At 54.4% G+C, this 19225-nt stretch overlaps 6 protein-coding genes across 6 annotated transcripts; 1 reads left to right on the top strand and 5 right to left on the bottom strand.

Moving 5' to 3' along the window:
• Nucleotides 1-1809: 1809 nt before the first annotated feature.
• On the bottom strand, nt 1810-4099 carry MYCGRDRAFT_92747 (uncharacterized protein; the record flags this gene model as incomplete). Its single annotated transcript, XM_003853261.1, has 2 exons — nt 1810-2010; nt 2537-4099. 2 exons carry the CDS (start codon nt 4097-4099, stop codon nt 1810-1812), a joined length of 1764 nt encoding a protein of 587 aa, XP_003853309.1.
• Nucleotides 4100-4562: 463 nt separating this feature from the next.
• MYCGRDRAFT_40139 (uncharacterized protein) lies at nt 4563-6269 on the bottom strand (the record flags this gene model as incomplete). Its single annotated transcript, XM_003853260.1, has 1 exon — nt 4563-6269. The coding sequence occupies one exon, from the start codon at nt 6267-6269 to the stop codon at nt 4563-4565; it is 1707 nt and encodes a 568-aa protein (XP_003853308.1).
• Nucleotides 6270-6985: 716 nt separating this feature from the next.
• MYCGRDRAFT_109237 (uncharacterized protein) lies at nt 6986-8769 on the bottom strand (the record flags this gene model as incomplete). Its single annotated transcript, XM_003853259.1, has 4 exons — nt 6986-7083; nt 7158-7608; nt 7670-7888; nt 8278-8769. The coding sequence occupies 4 exons, from the start codon at nt 8506-8508 to the stop codon at nt 6986-6988; spliced, it is 999 nt and encodes a 332-aa protein (XP_003853307.1).
• Nucleotides 8770-12158: 3389 nt separating this feature from the next.
• On the bottom strand, nt 12159-14206 carry MYCGRDRAFT_41178 (uncharacterized protein; the record flags this gene model as incomplete). The annotated part of the gene is made up of 8 exons (XM_003853258.1): nt 12159-12263; nt 12694-12834; nt 13205-13404; nt 13574-13673; nt 13741-13769; nt 13832-13856; nt 13990-14068; nt 14139-14206. Coding segments are annotated over 8 exons (747 nt in total), but the record flags the coding sequence as incomplete, so codon positions are not given.
• Nucleotides 14207-15574: 1368 nt separating this feature from the next.
• Nucleotides 15575-16559, bottom strand: MYCGRDRAFT_71432 (ras small GTPase related protein; the record flags this gene model as incomplete). The annotated part of the gene is made up of 4 exons (XM_003853257.1): nt 15575-15940; nt 16002-16193; nt 16250-16296; nt 16348-16559. The coding sequence occupies 4 exons, from the start codon at nt 16418-16420 to the stop codon at nt 15575-15577; spliced, it is 678 nt and encodes a 225-aa protein (XP_003853305.1).
• Nucleotides 16560-16740: 181 nt separating this feature from the next.
• MYCGRDRAFT_58320 (uncharacterized protein) lies at nt 16741-19012 on the top strand (the record flags this gene model as incomplete). The annotated part of the gene is made up of 3 exons (XM_003853051.1): nt 16741-17014; nt 17072-18798; nt 18851-19012. The coding sequence occupies 3 exons, from the start codon at nt 16810-16812 to the stop codon at nt 19007-19009; spliced, it is 2091 nt and encodes a 696-aa protein (XP_003853099.1).
• Nucleotides 19013-19225: the final 213 nt, after the last annotated feature.

Genomic DNA, 19225 nt, shown 5'->3' on the forward strand with positions numbered 1-19225 from the left:
TGTCGAGCTGTACATCTATCCGGCAAGTTCACTACAATTGAGCTGCAAAGCCGCATGTGGACATGTTCATTGTCGCCTTGGAGATATGCTCGAGGCAGCGAGGTAATCAGATCCGAAGCCGGCAGAAGCTGTGACAGTAGCTCGGCAATGAACCGTCCCAGGAGTAAGCGTTAGGTACAGGCTACCAATTCTACCACCAGATGCTCTTCGACCTTGCCAGCGCCCGCGTGGCCTTCCCATTCCCGCATGCTCGAGTCGCAGGATACATAGGATCTCGAGGGGTTTGCAAGAGCGAGTGAATCCTCAGGTCTCTTGTTGTCTCCTGGAGGAAGAGCCCAGAGTTCGCCCCTGTGACCAGAACTGCACTCTACCAGGGTTGAATCCAAGCTAGCGTCTCCGTTCAAATTCGACAGCCGATCCTTTCCAGGCTCCTCCAACCAGCATCTCTCCATCACGTACGCCCCTGCCCCCCCACTCGGACAATAACCTTTATATACCCCGCTGCCGGCGCCCATCTCATCACCACAGCTGGTAGGGTAACACCTTCCAGCTTTCCAAACAGGGCGTTTGGCGCAGCTGGTAGCGCGCATCCTTAGCACGGATGCTTGCTGATTTCTCAGCTACATCCCGTCTGGATGAGGTCGTGAGGTGAGCATCTTGGACACTGTACGTTTCTGAACTCAGCTAATTCTGCCCAAGTTCGAGTCTTACATCGTCCAGCAACTCTTTTTTGTCGTTTCCTTTTGCCGATTTTATGCTCTTTACGCTGTTGCGGACTGAGCGACACACGAGGTGACGAGGGAAGTAAGTACCAAGGAGCCCGAGCTTGCGAGGACAGCGACGGGCGTACGATACCGAGCGCGTGAGGCATAGGCTCGTTTAAAAGGTTAGCAAAACTATTCTGGCCGCCGGGCTCCAATGCGAAGTCGTGTATATAGCCAACTGGGGATGGCTGGGGCGGTAAGGCTCGACTTGAAGCGAGAAGCACAGCTGTACCTTAGTTCTATCGATCAACGTAATGGCAGACCTGCGTCGACACGTTGTATCAACATGAGCAGACCGATCCCTTCCTTCCAAAGCTGTAGAATGATGCGTAGAGACTGCCTCCTATCAGGCGCTCGAAGTAGACTCTTCACCATATGACGTAATTTGAAGCCCAATGGACATTCTACCACCACTGCTACCTTCCTTCTTTTGTATAGGGCTGCTCCGCTCGAGTCTACTGCGGTGGGTGAAGCTCAAGTATCAGGCAACAATTCAGGCATCAAGCGACCCGACAACGAAGAGCGACATCCACCGGTCTGATTGGAGACAACTTCGGCTCGCTTGTTAGCGCCGGCTGTGAGCGTGCTGGGATGGGACATATCGCGACTGTTCCACTTCCGATAGGTACTTTTTACCACCTCGCGGTCGGAATGCTCACACGTTTACCAATCACTTCACAGTTACCGCAACAACACCACCTCCCGTGTGCACATGGCCACTCGACTTGGAGGTCTCCTCGCGACGTTGACGGAAGCTCGCACCGGCTCAGTCCTTGTTCAGCACGGATCTTACCAAAGATGTGATGGGATTTCAAGAGAAGCAACTGCACACAACACGACGAGGTACGGAAGAAGTCAGGCAAACAAGTGATCGAATGAGTCAACTATCTGTCTTGACTATGCCAACGCTGAAGAGCTTTGTTTGAAGTTTGAAGAGCTGTTATGAAGAGAACTACTGTTGATCAAGCCCAAAGACCCAACTCTCGACCGCAGCGGTGTCTCCAACGGAGCCCTTTCCATGAGGTGGGCTTACCGTGAGGTGAGCCTACTCATCATCCTCATCGTCGTACTCTCCTCCGCTCTCCTGCGCCTCGCTGCTCTCGTCATCGTCCTCGACCTCGATCGGCTCCTCCCCGCCGTCGTCACGCACGACCTTCTTGCTGCCCCGCTTCTTGGAAGGACCCTTGGTGCTATCATTCTCCGCCTTGCGCTTCGAACCGGCGGTGGCCTTCTTCGACTTGTCGGCCTTCGTAGTGTCTTTGAAGCACAACGCAGCGCACAGAGGGCTTGTTACATCGACCACCATTCTTTCTGTCATTTCGACGCTACAATGCTTCACTTTTTTTGCTTCAGCTGTATGAATGGTCTTCTATGAGATCTCTTTTTGCAACCCAGAGTGCGTAGAGGAGAGGAAGTATTACAGCACTTGCCACTAAAGGCGATGGAAGCAGTACACCCATGAATGCGGCAAATTCTGGAGCAGCATGCAGCGCTTTCAAGCAAAATTTCAACTATCAAGCGTGCAAGGAGGCTACATTACTCGTTCGTATCAACACAATACGCTCATCTCATCCAAAACATGATTCCCTTCATCAAATCACAATGGCGCTGTCCATTCCTCATTAGAGCAAATCTGTAAAATCCAAATGTCATTCAGCAAAACATCAACCCATCACTCCACCAACGATATACGCTCCAATCGCCGGCGTCGCAGAGACAGCAATCACAGTCGTCACTTTCGTGCACACTGAACATGGTCTTGGCAAACACACTCCTGTCGTCGACGCAGTCGGGTTGAAGTACGAGCTGAGACTCATCGAGACCGGTCCTGCCGTTGCATTCGTGGTGCTTTGCGTTGTGATGGCAGGAATCGGGGTGACAATCACCACGGATGCCGACGAAGGCGAGGCACTCGGCGTGACAGGTGTGGGCAAATCGAGTATCACCGATCTTGATCCGGTCTCTGTGCCGGTCAGGCCGCTGCTCGGACTTGTTCCGGGAAAGGGCACGACAACCATCACTGAGGATTCTTCAGTCGCTGTCGTCGATGCTCCCGGCACTGGAGACACAACCACTGTCTCGCCTCCCGTTGGCGACTCGATCGGCGTGACGACCACAGTCTCATACTCTGACGGCGATTGCACTGGTGTAAAGATGACCGTCGGCGCACCGTTGGCTGTTGTCGTCGTTGGCGGAGCTTGTGCCGCCGATGTCGTCGACGATCCACTGACCAATACTGCCTCTCCTCTCACACCACCCACAGTACCTCTGCTCGCCGGCGTGAGATAAAGTACAGCGGGCTCATTCGGAGCTGACATCAATTCGCAAGTCCCTGCTCCCGCGCCACCCTGATCGTCCTGCCCGGTGAAGGTAAAGCCACCGCATCCAGAGTCATAGTCGCAAAGAGCGAAGCAGTCGACGTAGCCGTTTGAAACAGTGGATGTGTCGTACGTGGCGCCGCCAGCGCATCGTGAAGCGCAGGACAGAGTGTATTCAAGGCCGGTGAGTGTGGACTGCGATGCGGTCGGTGTGTCGAAAGTACAGGCGCCAGGAGGAGGGCTGTAAGCTGGAGGAGCAGGAGCGGGTTCGCTGTATGCTGGTGGTGCTGCTGCGCTGCTGGAGGTCGAAAGAGCAGGATCGCTATATGCTGGCGGTGCTACTGCGCTGCTGGAGGTCGAAAGAGCAGGATCACTATATGCTGGCGGTGCTACTGCGCTGCTGGACGTCGATGGAGCCGAGTAGGCAGGAGGAGCGCCAGCGCTGGAAGACAGCGAAGTCGTCGTCGTCGTCGTCGCAGGCACAGCGTAGACCGGCGCAGATTCCGTAATCACACTCGTCGCCGACGTTGTCGAAGAGGCCTCGACGACAACCTTCACACCGACAACTAAGTTCCCAAGCAACAGCGCTCCTCCATCTTCCTCTCCAGATCCCAACGAACAGATGCTCTCTGCTTCATCGTACACAGCAGCGCCACACTCGTCGCCATAAGTCGTACACAGTATCAAGCAGCCGTCAAGGGTGGCGATGCCAGTGGTGTTGCTCAGGTTGGCGAACCAGCTGGCTGGGCAGCGGATGGTGTAGTCTTGTCCGGCTCCATTGGTGTACGGCGTGTTATCGGCTTGTGGACATACTGGCGCCGTGTAGGTTGCTGGATCGCTGGCGGTGCTGGTAGAGAAGAGGGACTCGGTGGTGGTGGGAAAGATGCTGATGGGTGCGGTTGTGAAGGTTGGGTTATAATCGGGAACGGGTTCGCCAACGCCTTGAGCGTACACGAGGGCGTTGAGGACTAAGGCCGATGCCGCCAAAATATGGCGATTCTGGGAGAGGAACGCCATGATTGTCTAGATAGACTTGTCGCAGTATCGCGCGTGAGGCGTTTTGAGCAAGCAATATCAATATGGAGTTGGAGGACGTGTGAGCCAGCCTCGAAGTCGTGCTTTGACATTCCACAGCCTTGGGTTGTGGAATGCAAATGCCAAATCGAGAGATTGAGGATTGCAAAGTTTCAATGTGGTGAGTGCAGTGCTCAATCTGACCTTCTACCATATTTAGCTTTTGACGGTGGTCGAGTGCGACATACTGAGCCATAACGAGGACTGAAACCCCGAGGAATCGATGGCTCAGCTCTGCGAAGTTCTTCCTGAATGTCTTGAAGTAGCAGTTCCATCCATTGTAAACATCGTTTCTTGTCGTGGGTGGGATCGTTTGCATCTTTTGCAAGACTTCACCTCGAAGTAAAGCAACGGTATCCATACCCTTCGTCATTTCTTCTGGCGCAGACGTCGTCGAAACTCCACCTCAAGCAGGCTCATCACCCGCCGTACTCTCCATCGACGTGTTTCCACCATAAACCCCACCGTCCAAAATCCATTGCTCATTATCGTCCTCATCCATCTGCACTCTCCTCCAAGTCGTGCTCCTCTCCTCCCTCTCCTTCCTGCCCTTCCCATCGCCACCACCTTCCCTCGCCATCGGCCGAATGAGTCCAGCTGCCAGAGGATTATTACTGAACGCTCCACCACTATTCCCATCTCCACCTTCCGGAACCATCTGCTTGTACCCCTCTCCATCATCCTCACCCTCACCTTCGACCTCAAAGTCCGGCCTCTCCACCTCTTTCATCCTCTTCACCACCCTCCCTCCCACGAGATCAATACTCGCCACAACCTGTCTCTTTTCCCACTCCGGCTTGGCATTCCACTCCATTTCTCTCATCACCTTCTGCTGACGCTTCAATTGCTTCGCTCGCTCGACCGGTGAAGCCCACATATTCGTGCCACTTGTAGGAACATCAAAGTCCGCCGCTTCATCGTGAATTTGCGTTCTCCTTGCATTATTCGCTTGGAAATTTAGCAATCTATCGCGGTGAGCTTTCGCTTTGTTCGTCGCTTCGTCGTCGTCTGAAGTCATCGGAGACGGGGCAGTACTCGATAGTGGCGAAGGTCGATTTGAAGAAGACGCCTGCGCGAGGAAGTCTCGACCTGTAAAAGCGCGAGGTTTACCTTGCGCAACATCCGCTCGACGATGCGAGGCGTTGTTCAATTTCATTTTCTCGTCGCCACGTTCTTCCTTTAGCACTTTCAGCACTTTGTGCACCTCGTCGGTAGAGAGCAGCGCAGCGCCGCAGAAGGTACAGGGCCCAAGACCTTCTTTGACGCAGATGACTTTGCCGCAATCGAGGCAGTTGGGCGCCATGTCGAGGAGAGGATGGCGAGTGGCCATGCAGTTGCATTTCCGCTTGTCGTTGTCGGCGGGAGTGGAGGTGGATAACGTCGGATTGGTCTGAAGTTCTAGACTGCGAATCGCGGAGTCTAGGTCTGATAATGCTGTGCTTGCGCCGTGCATGGCCATTCCACCAGAGATGTTCACTTTCGTCTTGGGCGCTGGTGAAGCATTTCTTGACGATTGCGTGGAGGGATTCTTCTTTTTCGGAGCCAGTCCATCCGAGATCAACGGTCCGGAAGCTGAAGGAGGTGGCTTTGAAGTAATCGGCTTCGTGGTGAGAGACGCATCGTCGGTGATCAGTGGCATTTGTGTCGCATCTGGTCGGCGTTGCCGTAGTGCGAGGTTATCCGCCACTTGGTCCTTGTGGCTCTGCTGGCGTGAAGTCGCCGCGGGCATGTACGAGTCCTCCGCAGGTCTCTGATATGCGCCCGTGACGTTTCCACTCCCTTCCACTCTCCTCGCGGGCAATGCATGAATATTAGGTTTCTTCTTCGGCTGTCTCGGTTTGCGTGCTGGTGCTTCTGACGATGACGCCGCCGCATTCCCACCATTCGATGCGAGACTCGTCGTCGACGCCGGTACATTTCCTCGCCGTAGATTGAAGCTCGAAATGAATTCCAGACTTTTCGCATCGTCGCCGAGGAGGTTCTTTAAATGTTCTGCCGCAGCCTCTTTGGGTAATGTTTCGGCGTAGGCGATGACTTGCTTCAGCGACTCATCGTCCAGTGGCAGAATTTGCTGAAGGCGTGGAAGTGCCCATGCTATCAGTGGTGTCGCCATCGTGTTGAGGTGCTGATATTTGCCTCCTCAAGAGACCGAGATGCAATGTTGTCCGGTAGATCGACCGCAGGCTCACAGAAGTGAGAGAGAGCTTTGCATATACCCGTCATGGTGGCCCGTAACGCTTCGTCCCTCCCGTTCCTTTCTACGGCGGCTATCGCCACGGGCCGTTCACACACAACAGACCTTGAAGCGACTTCATTTCATCTTCTTCTTCATCACATCGAGCGAGCGCAAACGCACAAAACGGCAGGCACGGTGCTGCAAGAAGTGAAGTTGCGGCGTTGCGACATTGTACATCTCACTGAAGCATGGTATGCTGGCTAACACATTGGAAACCCGAGTTCCTTTGCCAGATGCGCTCCTCTTCCCTCAGCAGGAATATCTCTGCTCGCCTGCCTGTCCGATGCGCGAAGGACAGAACCATCTCATACTCTTCTCAAGCCATATTCGTGCGCTGCGAAAAACACGAAAACGAAATCAAACAGCCTCCCGATGCCTTGAAGCTATGATGCTCGACCCGCTCGCGCAGACCGCCGCAAAAAAGCCAACCATTAAAACAACACACAAAACATGCATCTGCGCGGAAACTCGAACAGAATCGTTGCCTCGCCGCACATGCACACACTCAACACGAGTGATCCGCACCATTCGAAATCCCTGGGTATCACACAACCGGGACGCCATTTCATAACCCATCCGATAGAAAAAGCCGCCTAAGAAGACTCGTCTTTGCCGGTGATTAAATCGACCTGAACTCCGACATCGCGAACAGGATTGCGCACGAACTGAGGCTTGTCATCAGGACCTGCGTCTGGGGAACAAGTCAGCTTGGTTCTAAAAACGACATGCGTGCAGACGTGAGTTGAAAGCAAAATATGCACATACCTGGCAGACCACTTGTGTCAGGGTAGCGGTATTGACCATCAGGACCCATTTGCGCAGGGTTGGGAGGCGGCAGAGTCGGAGTGTGCGGCTCGTCATTGCCGCGTTTGCGACTGCCATCCGGATTCATCGGCGTACCTTGCTGCGGAGATTGACCGTACATCGGTTGTTGTTGTTGTTGTTGGTAACCTTGCGGAGGTGGAGCGTATTGGCCTGGTTGTCCTGGTTGTTGCTGTTGCGGAGGGTATCCTTCACGACCACCATGAGGAAGAGGTTGACCGTAGGCGCCGTACAGCTGTGTATTGGCGGGTGGGTTCTGACCGCGCCAGACGGTATGCGCAGGAACGAAAGCCTGAGTCTGAGCACTGACTGGAGTGAAGACACATTCCTGTGAGAAACGCTGACAATTGGTGCAGCGACCATCATCGGACTGATCGAAACCGGAGCAGCGAATCTGCGAGTGAGAACATTAGATGACGCGTTTTGTGGTTTGTTTGGATGGAAGAATGGCATACCTTGCGTCGGCGACAATACCGGCACGCGATTGCGGTTCTCTGACGCGGTGCAGGTTGTGTTGGAGGGTAGCCCATCTGCGGTGCTTGCTGATATGGCTGCGCGTACATTTGTCCGGGCGGAGGTAGCGAAGGCAGCGCGCGATATTGATCCGGATGATTCGGCTGAAGTGTCGCCATCACGGGACCTTGCTGAGGAGGATGCGTGGGAGGTGGGCCGATCTGTTGTTGCGAGAGGTCATCGTCAGTTTGCACATTCGCGAGCGCGAGGGCCGGATCGATGGCGGCGCCCATGGTATTTGATGGACGGGAGCGGGATGTGCGGGTATGAGCGGAAAGTGGCGGCGGCGGAAGTGAAGCTGGATGAGTTGAGGGCAGGGCAGGGTTGAGAATTCGAGGTGGAAAAGAAGCGACGCCAGATTGAATTGCGTAACGTAGAGCTGGTCACGACTCTTGGCACGCGCGCGCTCTCGATGATGAGCAGATGCAGAACGCGACGCCGCACGTTTCAAACAAGCAGAACATGGACAACAAATTTGGGTGAATGAACGCATGCATGGAGGATTGTGAATGAGCGTGATGACTCAGGGCGTGTGACTTGCTTGACTTACTGGTTGTTGTTGTTGCGACGGAGGACGCTGCTGATATTGGCCATTTGGCGGCGGCTGCTGCTGCTGCTGTTGCTGCTGAGGTGGTTGTTGAGCCCATTGCTGCGGCGGCTGCTGTTGCGGCGGTTGATTTTGTTGCGGCTGTTGTGGTTGCTGCTGCTGATTGTTCGGTTGTTGATTCGCAGGCGATGGATTCTGCGGCCACTGGCCGGGTTGCGTTGGAGATTGATACATGGTCGCGACGATGAAGTCCCAGTCGGAGAAGTGGCCTTGTCGTGATCAAAAGTAGGCGCTATGTATCGACAATATGTATCGATCTGAATGCGTGCGAGTGGAGCGGACTTTTGAAGTGTCGCACAAGGTGCGGGCCGGACTGGCTTGCAGGAGCGTGCCGTGAGCGTTGGTCCTGACGAGCGGACGCACAAGCGGACCAGGGAGGCCTGAGCTGGTCGTGATGGTCGAAATCCTCGGGTGTGACCGACGCAGCAATCCAGTTCACTCGCGTTCGTTCGACGATGAGGTTGCCAAACGCAGTGTGAGCGTGGGGGTGGGAAGGGAGCGGGCGGATCAAGGCGGACGGCAGGAGAACAAACGCACCACACCAAGCACGGTGCGGATGGCGGTGTTAATGATTCGCGCGGGCGGGAGAAGGATGCGCAGAAAGAAGAAGGAACCAGAGCCAGAGTACTGGGATCGGGAGGGAAGAGGCGCAGGCGCAGGCGCACGGGCGACAGGTGGAAAAAACGGAACGTCGGCCGGACGTGTCGATCGGATTTTATTGGAAGGAGTCGAACGACTTTCTCAGAACCACGCCACGATCTAGTTCAACAAGGGGTTTCTCGGTGCATGCGGAGATGGACGACGGAATCTGCAGAGACAAGCAAGGCAAGGCAGCACTTTGATTGGTGTCCTTGCGCTCAGTACGAAAATGCTCTCCATTCAGCTCGAAGCGGAACGTGAAAGAGGGCTCACGCGCGAGGAATAGGATGCGGTACCGTGAAAGACGGCACGGGGCTAAGACCGGCAGTGATGTGCAGCGATCAAAGGATAAAAAATGATGACATATCGAATCTTCTCATCGTCTACACCTCATGATCAAACTTTCTCTTGTGTATGCACAACGCGACGGTAACCTTTCATCTGTAGCCTTCGGCGTTCAGTGCGAACCCTTGTGAGGCACAACCTGGACGATGTGATATGGCCCTGGACGCATATTTGCCTTATTTGCCTCTGACTAGCTTGCGACAAGGTGTGTACTTTTGGCGACGGACCCGGCAGCATACAATAAGCGAGAAAAGACTTCAGCCCACTGCAAGAATCAGCGGAGGGCCCGTTGCATAGCCGGTCCGAAGGCTTGCAAGGCTCTCGTGTCTGGCGTATGCAACTACGTATGGATTTTGACTGGCTCAAGACATGGCTCAACAATCTCGACAAGGAGCATCGGCACCAGCAATCATATCACGCCATCTTTTCATCGTATACGACAGACTCTGACCGGTACCAAGCCACGGCTATCATCATAAGATCGATGAACCCAGAAGGGTGGACACGCAAGCCCTAGCGCCTCGCCAACCTGCTGCCGAGGTCGCGCTTGACGGCTTTGGAATAGCCGCTGTTCCTCCAAAATCTTGGGACTGGGAAAGCCCTGCCAAAATCGGGAGCATTTGTGCAAACTCAAGCAGCCGGTCGCGGACAGAAGGCCCATTGATACGCAGCCTGATTGGCCCAGCTCGAACACACTCGTTCTTACGCCAGTGCTGGCTGCAGCGGAATAATGCAAGCATCAATCCAATCAACGCTGCGCGTCTGCTTGCGACGTGAACCCCACTTCGGGCTGTCCCAGCCCTCGTGGCAAGGGACGCCGTAGCGGCCGATGCAACAGTGACTCCATCCTTGCACGAGCGTGCAGGTGGAAGTGCTGTACACGTAAAATGGTATGCACCTTGGGCGGCTGTGGCATCTGTGTCTTCGGCTTACCTGTCCGCGTAGACCGATGCGATGGTCTCAATCAGTCCACAAGAATCGAATCGACAAGTGAGGGAGATGTGCCGTTCATTGTTCACGCTGAAGGGATCCGTCGATGCCGTGTGTGAAGATTCAAGAAAAATCAAGCGCGTTTCTCGAGGCTAACCAATCATCGCCATTGCAAGAAAGTGAAACGAAAAGGGGAGGGAGCTCGAGCTTTCACTGGTCAAAATCGCACGAGCTAGTTCATGCAGCTAATGCTGCGGGTATGGGCGAACGCTGGCTGAACTTGGGTGCTGTGCCGCACGGAGCGCGAAGGCCCGCCGCAGCTGCTATCGGCCAGGTGACTTGCAACGTGCATGGTGAGATGAGCGATGATGGTGTGACGAAGTGCTGAGATGAACAAGGCTCGGGTACAAGGGCAAGGCCACTCCCGAACCTTGATTGCTGTGTATACTCGGTTCTCCAAAAGCATCTTCCTCTCCTGATGATGATCCGGTGAATATAACACGGGCTTGCAGGTCGATCAACCTCAAACATGAGCTTGTCCAGGATGGTCCGGGCAGTTTGATAAGACGTCCGTAGGCTCGCGCATCGTCATCGTGCGTCGGACTGTTTTCCGGATCGCGAGAGGTACGGTGCAACGGACAGTACCAAAATGCAGGCCAGGTCAGTCGAGCAGTTCCAAGGGTAGGCCACATCGAGGTGGCAGGTGAGTTTCTCATCGGCAGGCAAAGCGGCATGGCTAGTAGAAGCTGCAGGTTACTGCATGCATGCTCGGAGGGAGGTCTCAATCGCGATGGCGTGAGTTGCATCATCAACAATGCTGATCAAAAGGTGAGATAATCGATGTAGGAGGTGAAGTTGTGTTGCGAAATGAACCGTCAGTAAATGGCAAGAACGTGGTGAGGACCGGCACGCTCCTTCCGTTCACAAACTTCATACCGGTCTTCCTTTCTCCGCTGCACAAACTCTGTCGTCTTCTGCAATCTGCACCTCACCTGGCGAGGAAGCGGTCAAGGTCGCATCCGGATGAACCAGCATACCACGGACAGTAGCCACAATGTGAGCTGCTAATTACGAGCCTGACCTCGTAATACAAGGGTCACCTAGGACAGAAATCTCGCAACCCGACTACGCCTGTCGCAAATTCACGATCACCCCCACGATGTCGACAAAAATACAGATCGCAGGGACTCGCCGGGCGAAGGACGGGTCGGCCGGACGGCGGGCGTTGACGGCAGCGCTTATGCAAGTCCAACATGCATCTTGACTCTTTGACCTTGAGCGCATGTACAGGGCAGTACGTACCTCGTCCAAGTCCATCGACGCACCGTACAAGCCAGCGACCTCGCCGCGACAACTTCGCCGAGCACCCGAACAAGGAGGGTATAACTGGTGACGACGCGATGTCGTGGCATGCATTCGCCAACCTTGCCAACCTCCATGTCGCGGATATTTCGTTCTCTCCGATCCTGGCATCCACCCTGGCTTGCACTATCGCTCTCGGACCGCTCGTTCCCTTCCTTGCAGCGGTGTGCCCGCTGTCGGAATCCCGCTTCCAGGGCGCTCCGCATGAGTGATCGGTCATGTGATTTCCCGTCGAGCTTGATGTGACACCACATTCGTAGAGGTGCATTGAGGTGTACGTGGTTCGAAGGTGAGATGCAGTATGCGCTGGCAAAGATACACATCGATGTGCTGGCTTGTCTTCTCGTAGAGGTTGTGGAAGTGTGGATGTGCATTGAGCGACTTCAGGTTACACAGGCTGAGAGGGCATGTGGACGCGATTTGGCGATTTGGCGACGAAGCGATATGACATAAGCTGCACAAAGCGACCAGGAACAAGAAGGGCAACGTCGACAGTGAAGCATACTGTAAACTGCTCCGGCGAGCCGCAACACCGTTGAATCTGTACCTCAATCCGAAGCCTCCTCCTCGTCACCATCTTCATCGTCGCCACTCTCGTCCTCTTCCTCCCCTTCAGCCTCATCAGGCATCACCACACTGTTACAGTATGTAATCTGTTCACACGCAAAATTAGCCAACAGCTCAGGCCGCGATTAGCGAAGGATCGTCGTTTCAAAGACCGGTCGCCGCCAAGAGTCGCACTGAAGCCCAACGTCCAGGTCTATCCCGGCATGGTACGTCGCGTCGTCGACCTGTCGGCACGGCAGTGAACATCGCCACCATCTGTTCACTCCATCGCTTTGAGCACGACCGACACGTACAATGATAGCAGGCTCCGCTTCGTATCCGTACTCCACGTGTGACGGTTTGAAGTGTCCAGCCTTCAGCCCTAACTTGAACCACCGGAGCATCTGAGACATCGTACCGACCCTCAGTCCGGGTCGCCACGGCCCGATTGTCCATTGGGAGTTGTCACGAGCGGGTCGAGTCAATACTCACCAGACTCCATCAAGAACACAGCGAAAGAAACAACATTCGACTCACCATAGGTTTCAACGTAGCCAGCAACTCTGCGACTCGTTTCGCCCCGTCTTCGCCGAGAAGTTCCTCGCTGGGGATCTTCTTGCCCACGGTGTAATTTCGCAGACGCAGGAGTTCAATGTCAGGGTGATCGCCGTCGTAACCCTATCGATTGAAATGAGAGGTTAGCAGGGGACGAATGTGAGTGGGAATCGCCCCTCCATCACGGCGGGGTCTTGAAGCCTGCAGCAAGCATTCCCGTTGACTTCAAAGACGTAGTCTAATCGGTTCATTGGTTGATCGAATGGTGGCGGGGTAGAGGGGTAGATCCGATATGTCACCGTCGCAGAACGGATGTGATACACCGCATGGGTTGCAGGTGCTGGATTACACTGCGTGTCAAGCAAGGGGCGTTCGATCGTGCTTCGATGCGACTGGCGATCGAGCTGTGTCTGGATAACTCGAGATGCTTATTGAAAGATTGATATGAACTCGCTCGAGCTCTGATCACGACGCATCGAAGGGGAGAACATACCTTCGGCTTAGTCTTGAGCGCATTACTCTTATTGCCCTCGACGAAAGCTTTCAACGCCTTCGCGTCAGTCTTGGTCCCGCCGAGGAAGTGCTTTCGCATGGCTTCGTCGGCCAGGACGCCTTTCAATCGAGCGGAATCACGGTCGATCGCCCGTCGCATCGCGGCTGTGGCTGCAGCTTCGGGACACCACAGGCCGCCGCCTAGAAAGAGCGAGAGTCAATATACACGGTCCTTGTGGGATGCAGCCGAGCTTCTGACAAGACCTGGCGAGAGGCAGGTGTGTAGACAAGCCATCGAGCAAGGTCGTCGCGAGCGCTGTGCGCTCGATCGATTGAATGCCTGAGCCGAGCTGGCACCTGAGCGACTTACCGACGAAGCTGTCGCCTTTGCCCGTGGGTCCAATCTGGACATAATAGTGCGCATATGGCGACTTGCGACCAGCGCGAGACCATGCAGCGGAGAAAAATGGCTTTCGCACGCGTCAGCGATACGTCCAGCTGCTGCAAAGGAAATGCATATTTCGAAACGCTACTTACCTTGTAAGGTGTAGGATCGGAGGAGAAGCCTGAAAACAACATGTTAGCCATACTGCTGCACATGCCATGAAGGGACCAAGATTGTACGTACGAACGTCGCGGTAGATGCGGAACACCTGTACAACATAAAATGAATTCTGACAGCTCTCATTCCACCATCATGCTCGTAGAGACTCACCACGCTGACACGTACATGCACGTTAGCGAGGTTGCATCGTGGTACAGCATATTCGAGTCAGGAATGAATACGCACTCTTTGACAGGTAGTTCGGGTACAGTGTCATCGATTTCGCTTAATGTTTCGGTCATCTTCTCGACGAAGGTATGCCTGAAGTCCAGCAAAGAAGTGGTCAGCCGCATGGGGTTTCGTGATACTCGAGTATGCTGTGTCGACTTACCAGTCTTTCTCAGCTTGGCGGAAGTCTGCATCATGTACTGTAAGGTGGCTCGGGTTAGCTCGTTGTTTGATGGCAGCTTCTCTTCAGGAGCGTTCTGCGAATTCGAAGCCATGTCAATGGAGTGGCCGATGTTGCAATCTCCGCCCCACAGTGCCTCCACAGGGCAAATGCCGGACGACCGTGTCGTCTGTTGCATCACAAAAGAACAAAGCGTGATGACTTTCAAACACATGCACGAGAGACAGATCGACGGCCGCAAGGACAACTCACACTTCAACCAAGGCCGATTGTTATTCGCCTTCAAATCCTTCAAAAACAACAAAGTGTTCGGGTGAATCGTCTCATCAGCATACTTCACATTGCCCGCCGGCCTCGCCTTCGGTTTCTTGATAATCGTCACTCCAGGTTTATAGTTTTCTCCTGCCGGCGCGCGAACAGAACTTGGAGTGCTCTTCGCGGACATTCGTCGTTTCTTCGGAGCAGAATCCGCATGGCTATCATACTCATCTTCGTCGTCTTCCGGTGAGTCGGATGCTTCGGATACTGCTGCGTCCTCGCCGAACTCCGACGAGTCGTTCTCGACTGGGGATGGAGAGTCGTCTTCGGCCAGTTCGTCGGCTTCCGAGTCGGGTTCGAAGTATTGGCTCTTCTTGGGAGTACTAAGCTGCTTCTTTGGCTTCTTCGTGACTTGGCTGGCTGGTCCAGATCCGGATGCTGCTCGCTTGTGTTTCGATTCGGTGCTGTCCCCTGTCGACAGGCGTTGTGATCTTCTTCTTGAGGCTGACATTCTTGGTCCAGCAAGAGACCGTGGTTCTCAATGTTTTAATGATGATCGCGTGTGCCACTGCTGGTTCCCGGAGCTGAGTATCTTGCTCCGTTCATGTTTCTGATATATGCAGAGCAGGGATCGGAGTTAATTCAGCTCGCTCGAGCGATGTCCATCTGGCGATGACGTTTCTCGAAATAGACGCGGGCGCTGCACGCGTGGCCGGACCTGTCTCCGCTCTGGATATGGCCTACAGCGCGATGAACTCCTGGTCGGTGCTATGTGAGGGAACCTGCTATGACAAGGGTTGAGTAGTCTAGATTCTCTTCTCAACCATTCTTCGACTATTCGTGCGAGAGCCTGAAGAAACAAGGTCACAGAAATCTGCATAAGCATTCATATTTGCTATCATGATCTAATAAGATGCGACACCGAACCTCAGCAACCTGCAGGCACCGCGCATAAGCGCCTCGACATCTGAGACAAGTCACCTGCTCACGACAGCAGCGGAAAGAACCATTGGTCATGCCTCCACCTTGCTCCGCGGCGCTACAACAGAGGCTGCATCCTCAGAAAAATTGGTATTATCCACAAGTCCCGTCTCTCGAATCCTGCCACGTGCTGCTCTCTGCTGCCCATTTCCTTGACACCTCTCCCCTACACGCCTCCATCAGCAGTTGCATCCTCCCGGCCCACCACCCGAAGTCGTGCCCGGATCCTGTCTCGAACCCAAATCCACACCACCAGGTCTGCCCGCCGCACCTCGCATGCCACGCTGGCTCGCCTGCTCGATCGGCAGCTTCTTCGCGATAGCCGTGAACAACTCTTTGACATTCTCCGCGGTCTTGGCGCTAGTCTCGAAGAAAAGTAGATTGGCTTCTCGGGCATATGCTTCGGCATCAGCGGTGGGTACAGCGCGCTTGTCGGGCTGCTCGGCGACCAAATCGGCTTTGTTTCCTGCGAGCGCAATGATGATGTTCTCGTTTGCTTGGCGTTGCAGTTCCTTGACCCAGGCTTTGGCTTTGTCCAGTGAGCTCTATTCAGCGAGTCAGCTATTGATGCCCCTATGTATGCCCTGGAGCATGCCATTATCTTACCGCTTGTGTGATGTCGTATACAACTACCGCGCAGTTTGCGTTCCTGTAGTACATGGGCGCCAGTGACTTGTATCGCTCCTGTCCTGCCGTATCCCAGATTTCGAATTTTACAGTTGTCTGTTCGTCAAGGGCGATCGTTTGAGTGAGGAAGGCGGCGCCGATGGTCGATTCTCTGTAGTCGTCGAATTGATCCTGTGCGCAGGTGTCAGGTCATGAGTGCATGTAGTGTCTTCTGAGCTTCCTCCTACCTTGACAAAGCGCAATACCAGTGAGCTCTTTCCCACGGCAGACTCGCCTGCGACCAGTCAGTCCTGTGCTCCTGCTGTATTCCTGCGGTCCATCATACCCAACAATACCAATTTGAACTGCGCAAAGCGTGCGCCGCTCGGTCGTCCACCCTGCTGCATTCTCGCGGCCATTATCGCTGCCTGGTCTATTGATTGTAGACCGCTCCTGGGCCGTGTAGGGATCGCCGGTCGATGGTATGAGTTCGAAGGGTCCTTCGTGTATGTGATCGTAGTCTGAGTGCTTCTCGGTGCTTGCAGTGCTGTGGCTGTAGCTATGTCGATTCGTCGTTCGTGGATGTTGTAGTTGTGTAGCTTGTTGAAGCCGTGAAGCGGCCTTGTCCTTGCACGTGCTCTCCTGGCAACGTCATTGGGCGGATTCGTGGCTGAGAAACAACGACAAGCCAAGACGTCGCAGGGGGAAGCTCTCGAGACATTCATCAACGTGATCTTCCAGCAGATCTCCATTCGCATCACCGGGATAGACTGTCACGCGCGAGACGGGCAAATATACTCTTGGAAACATGAGTGCGACTCTCCCATACCGCGACATCAACGTCCACGCGTCAGCAACATATTATGCCTTCTCCTCGCCATCATCCCCAAACGCCCCAACATTAGTCGTTGATCGACCATCTGGAGACTTGCGACTCAACGATGGCAAAATCACTGGTGGTCATCGGGTCTCGAGCATCTCGGGTATTTTGGGCATCATCAAGTTACGACTGGGTATGAGAGCGGCATTGGCAATTGTTCCTAGATTCATCCACTGAACTTTCCTCTCAGACAGCTATGTGATTGTCATTACCAAGTCGGAGCCCGTCGGACGTCTCAAAGGCCATCAGATATACAAAGTCGTCACTACCGAATTCCTGCCTCTCCGAGAGCGCCAGGTCCGGGACCCAGATGAGGACACCTACTTGACCTACCTCAAAACATTGCTCAAGAATGGACCCATGTACTTCTCGTACTCGTTCGATCTAACCAACAGCTTTCAACGACAAGCTCACAGCGATGGCAACGAACCTTTGTGGGAGCGTGCTGACGACCGTTTTTTCTGGAATCGACACATCTCTTCATCACTGATCGACTTCCGGTTAGGAAAGTCAGCTGGCAGATTGTCCTCCGGTCCTCAGAAAGGCGTCGATCCGTACATTCTACCAGTGATGTACGGGATGATGAGCATTACTAACACTTCCATCAAGGGCAATGGCCTCACCTTTTGTTTGATCACCCGACGATCGCGGCATCGGACTGGCACAAGATATCTCTCCCGCGGTATCGATGAGCAAGGCCATGTCAGCAACTTCAACGAGACGGAGCAATCTGTGATTTTGAATGACAACGCTTCTGGAGGAATGACGAGCTATGCCGGCGACCAAGGTTACTCAAAAGGCACAGCCGGCAGCGGTCGTGAGACTCAAGTCCTGTCATACGTGCAGACTCGCGGAAGTGTGCCAGTCTTTTGGGCAGAAATCAACACTCTCCACTACACGCCAAAGCTTCAAATCCGTGGCGTAGAAACCGCGGCAAATGCCGCGAAAAAGCACTTTGACGAACAAATCTCCATCTACGGCGAGAACTACATGGTCAACCTCGTCAACCAGAAAGGCCGCGAAATGCGAGTCAAAGACGCCTACGAACAAGTCGTCAAGATTCTCCAATCCTCGCCACAAGAAATGTCCGAGGCGGACCAACGCACGCGGGAAAAATTCAATGTCATCGAGCCAGGCGACAAACGCAGTTGGTACGATCATCTCCACTACGTCTACTTCGACTTCCACAACGAAACCAAAGGCCTGAAATGGCACCGCGCCCAACTTCTCCTCGACCAACTCCAAGAAGGCCTCACCGCAGGCTCCTACTTCCACGGCATCGATATGCCCTCTGGCGGCGTTGACGTCCGAAGGAAACAGACCGCCGTCGTCCGCACCAATTGCATGGACTGCCTCGATCGCACCAACGTCGTGCAGTCAATGCTCGGACGATGGACCCTCACACGCATGCTCATCGATCTCGGCGTTCTCCGCCCCGGCGAAACCGCCCAAGACGACCAGACCTTTGAACACCTCTTCCGCAACGTCTGGGCTGACAACGCCGATGTCGTGTCGAAGACATATTCCGGCACCGGTGCGCTCAAGACCGACTTCACTCGCACGGGTAATCGCACCCGCGCGGGTATGCTCCAAGATCTGAGCAACAGCTGTACGCGGTACGTCCGCAACAACTTCGCCGACGGACCGCGACAAGACGCTTTCGATCTCTTCTTGGGATCCTACTCGCCCGCCGACCAAGCGGGTATTGGCTCCGCGGCACAGTTCGCCGATCGCAGACCGCTGATCGTGCAGGCTGTTCCCTACGTGCTGGGCTTCTGTGTGTTCTTCGTGCTGATCAGCGTCTCGACGAATCAATTGCCGGACTCGACGATTTGGCCGTTGAGGGTGGTGACGTTGTTTAGTTTGGCGGTGGCGGGATATGCGGGGCGGTTCATGTGGAGTTATGGCGCGCTTTATGTGAGTTTTGAATGATGTGTTGTGATGCCGAATTGATGCTGACTAGATGTAGGTCAATTGGCCGAAACTCAATACGCCGCAGTGGGCTGTTGAGGCGTACCAGGATACACTGGACAGAGTTGGCAAGGATCCATTGCTCGGACAATTTGTGGGAGTGAAGAGTGAGGGTCGCTTGGGTAGTCTCGAGGAGGGCAAGAAGAGGAGGGAGTAGAGCAGTGGTTCGAGCTGCGGCTCGTGTGTAGTAAGCCTGCCAAAACGGCGCGGACACGGCGACTTCCTCGGCGACGAGAGAAGAAGGAATCGGTCAATCTGGACCGACACTTTTACAGCTTCAGCACAAAGCGTTATTAGAAGACCGGTCTTAATGGGAATTCAACGGGGAACGGAAAGCCTCGCATCAAAACACATCCATTTCATGGTTATGGTG

Source organism: Zymoseptoria tritici, chromosome 4, assembly GCF_000219625.1.
Source record: "Zymoseptoria tritici IPO323 chromosome 4, whole genome shotgun sequence".
In the NCBI taxonomy this organism is placed as follows: Eukaryota; Fungi; Ascomycota; class Dothideomycetes; order Mycosphaerellales; family Mycosphaerellaceae; genus Zymoseptoria; species Zymoseptoria tritici.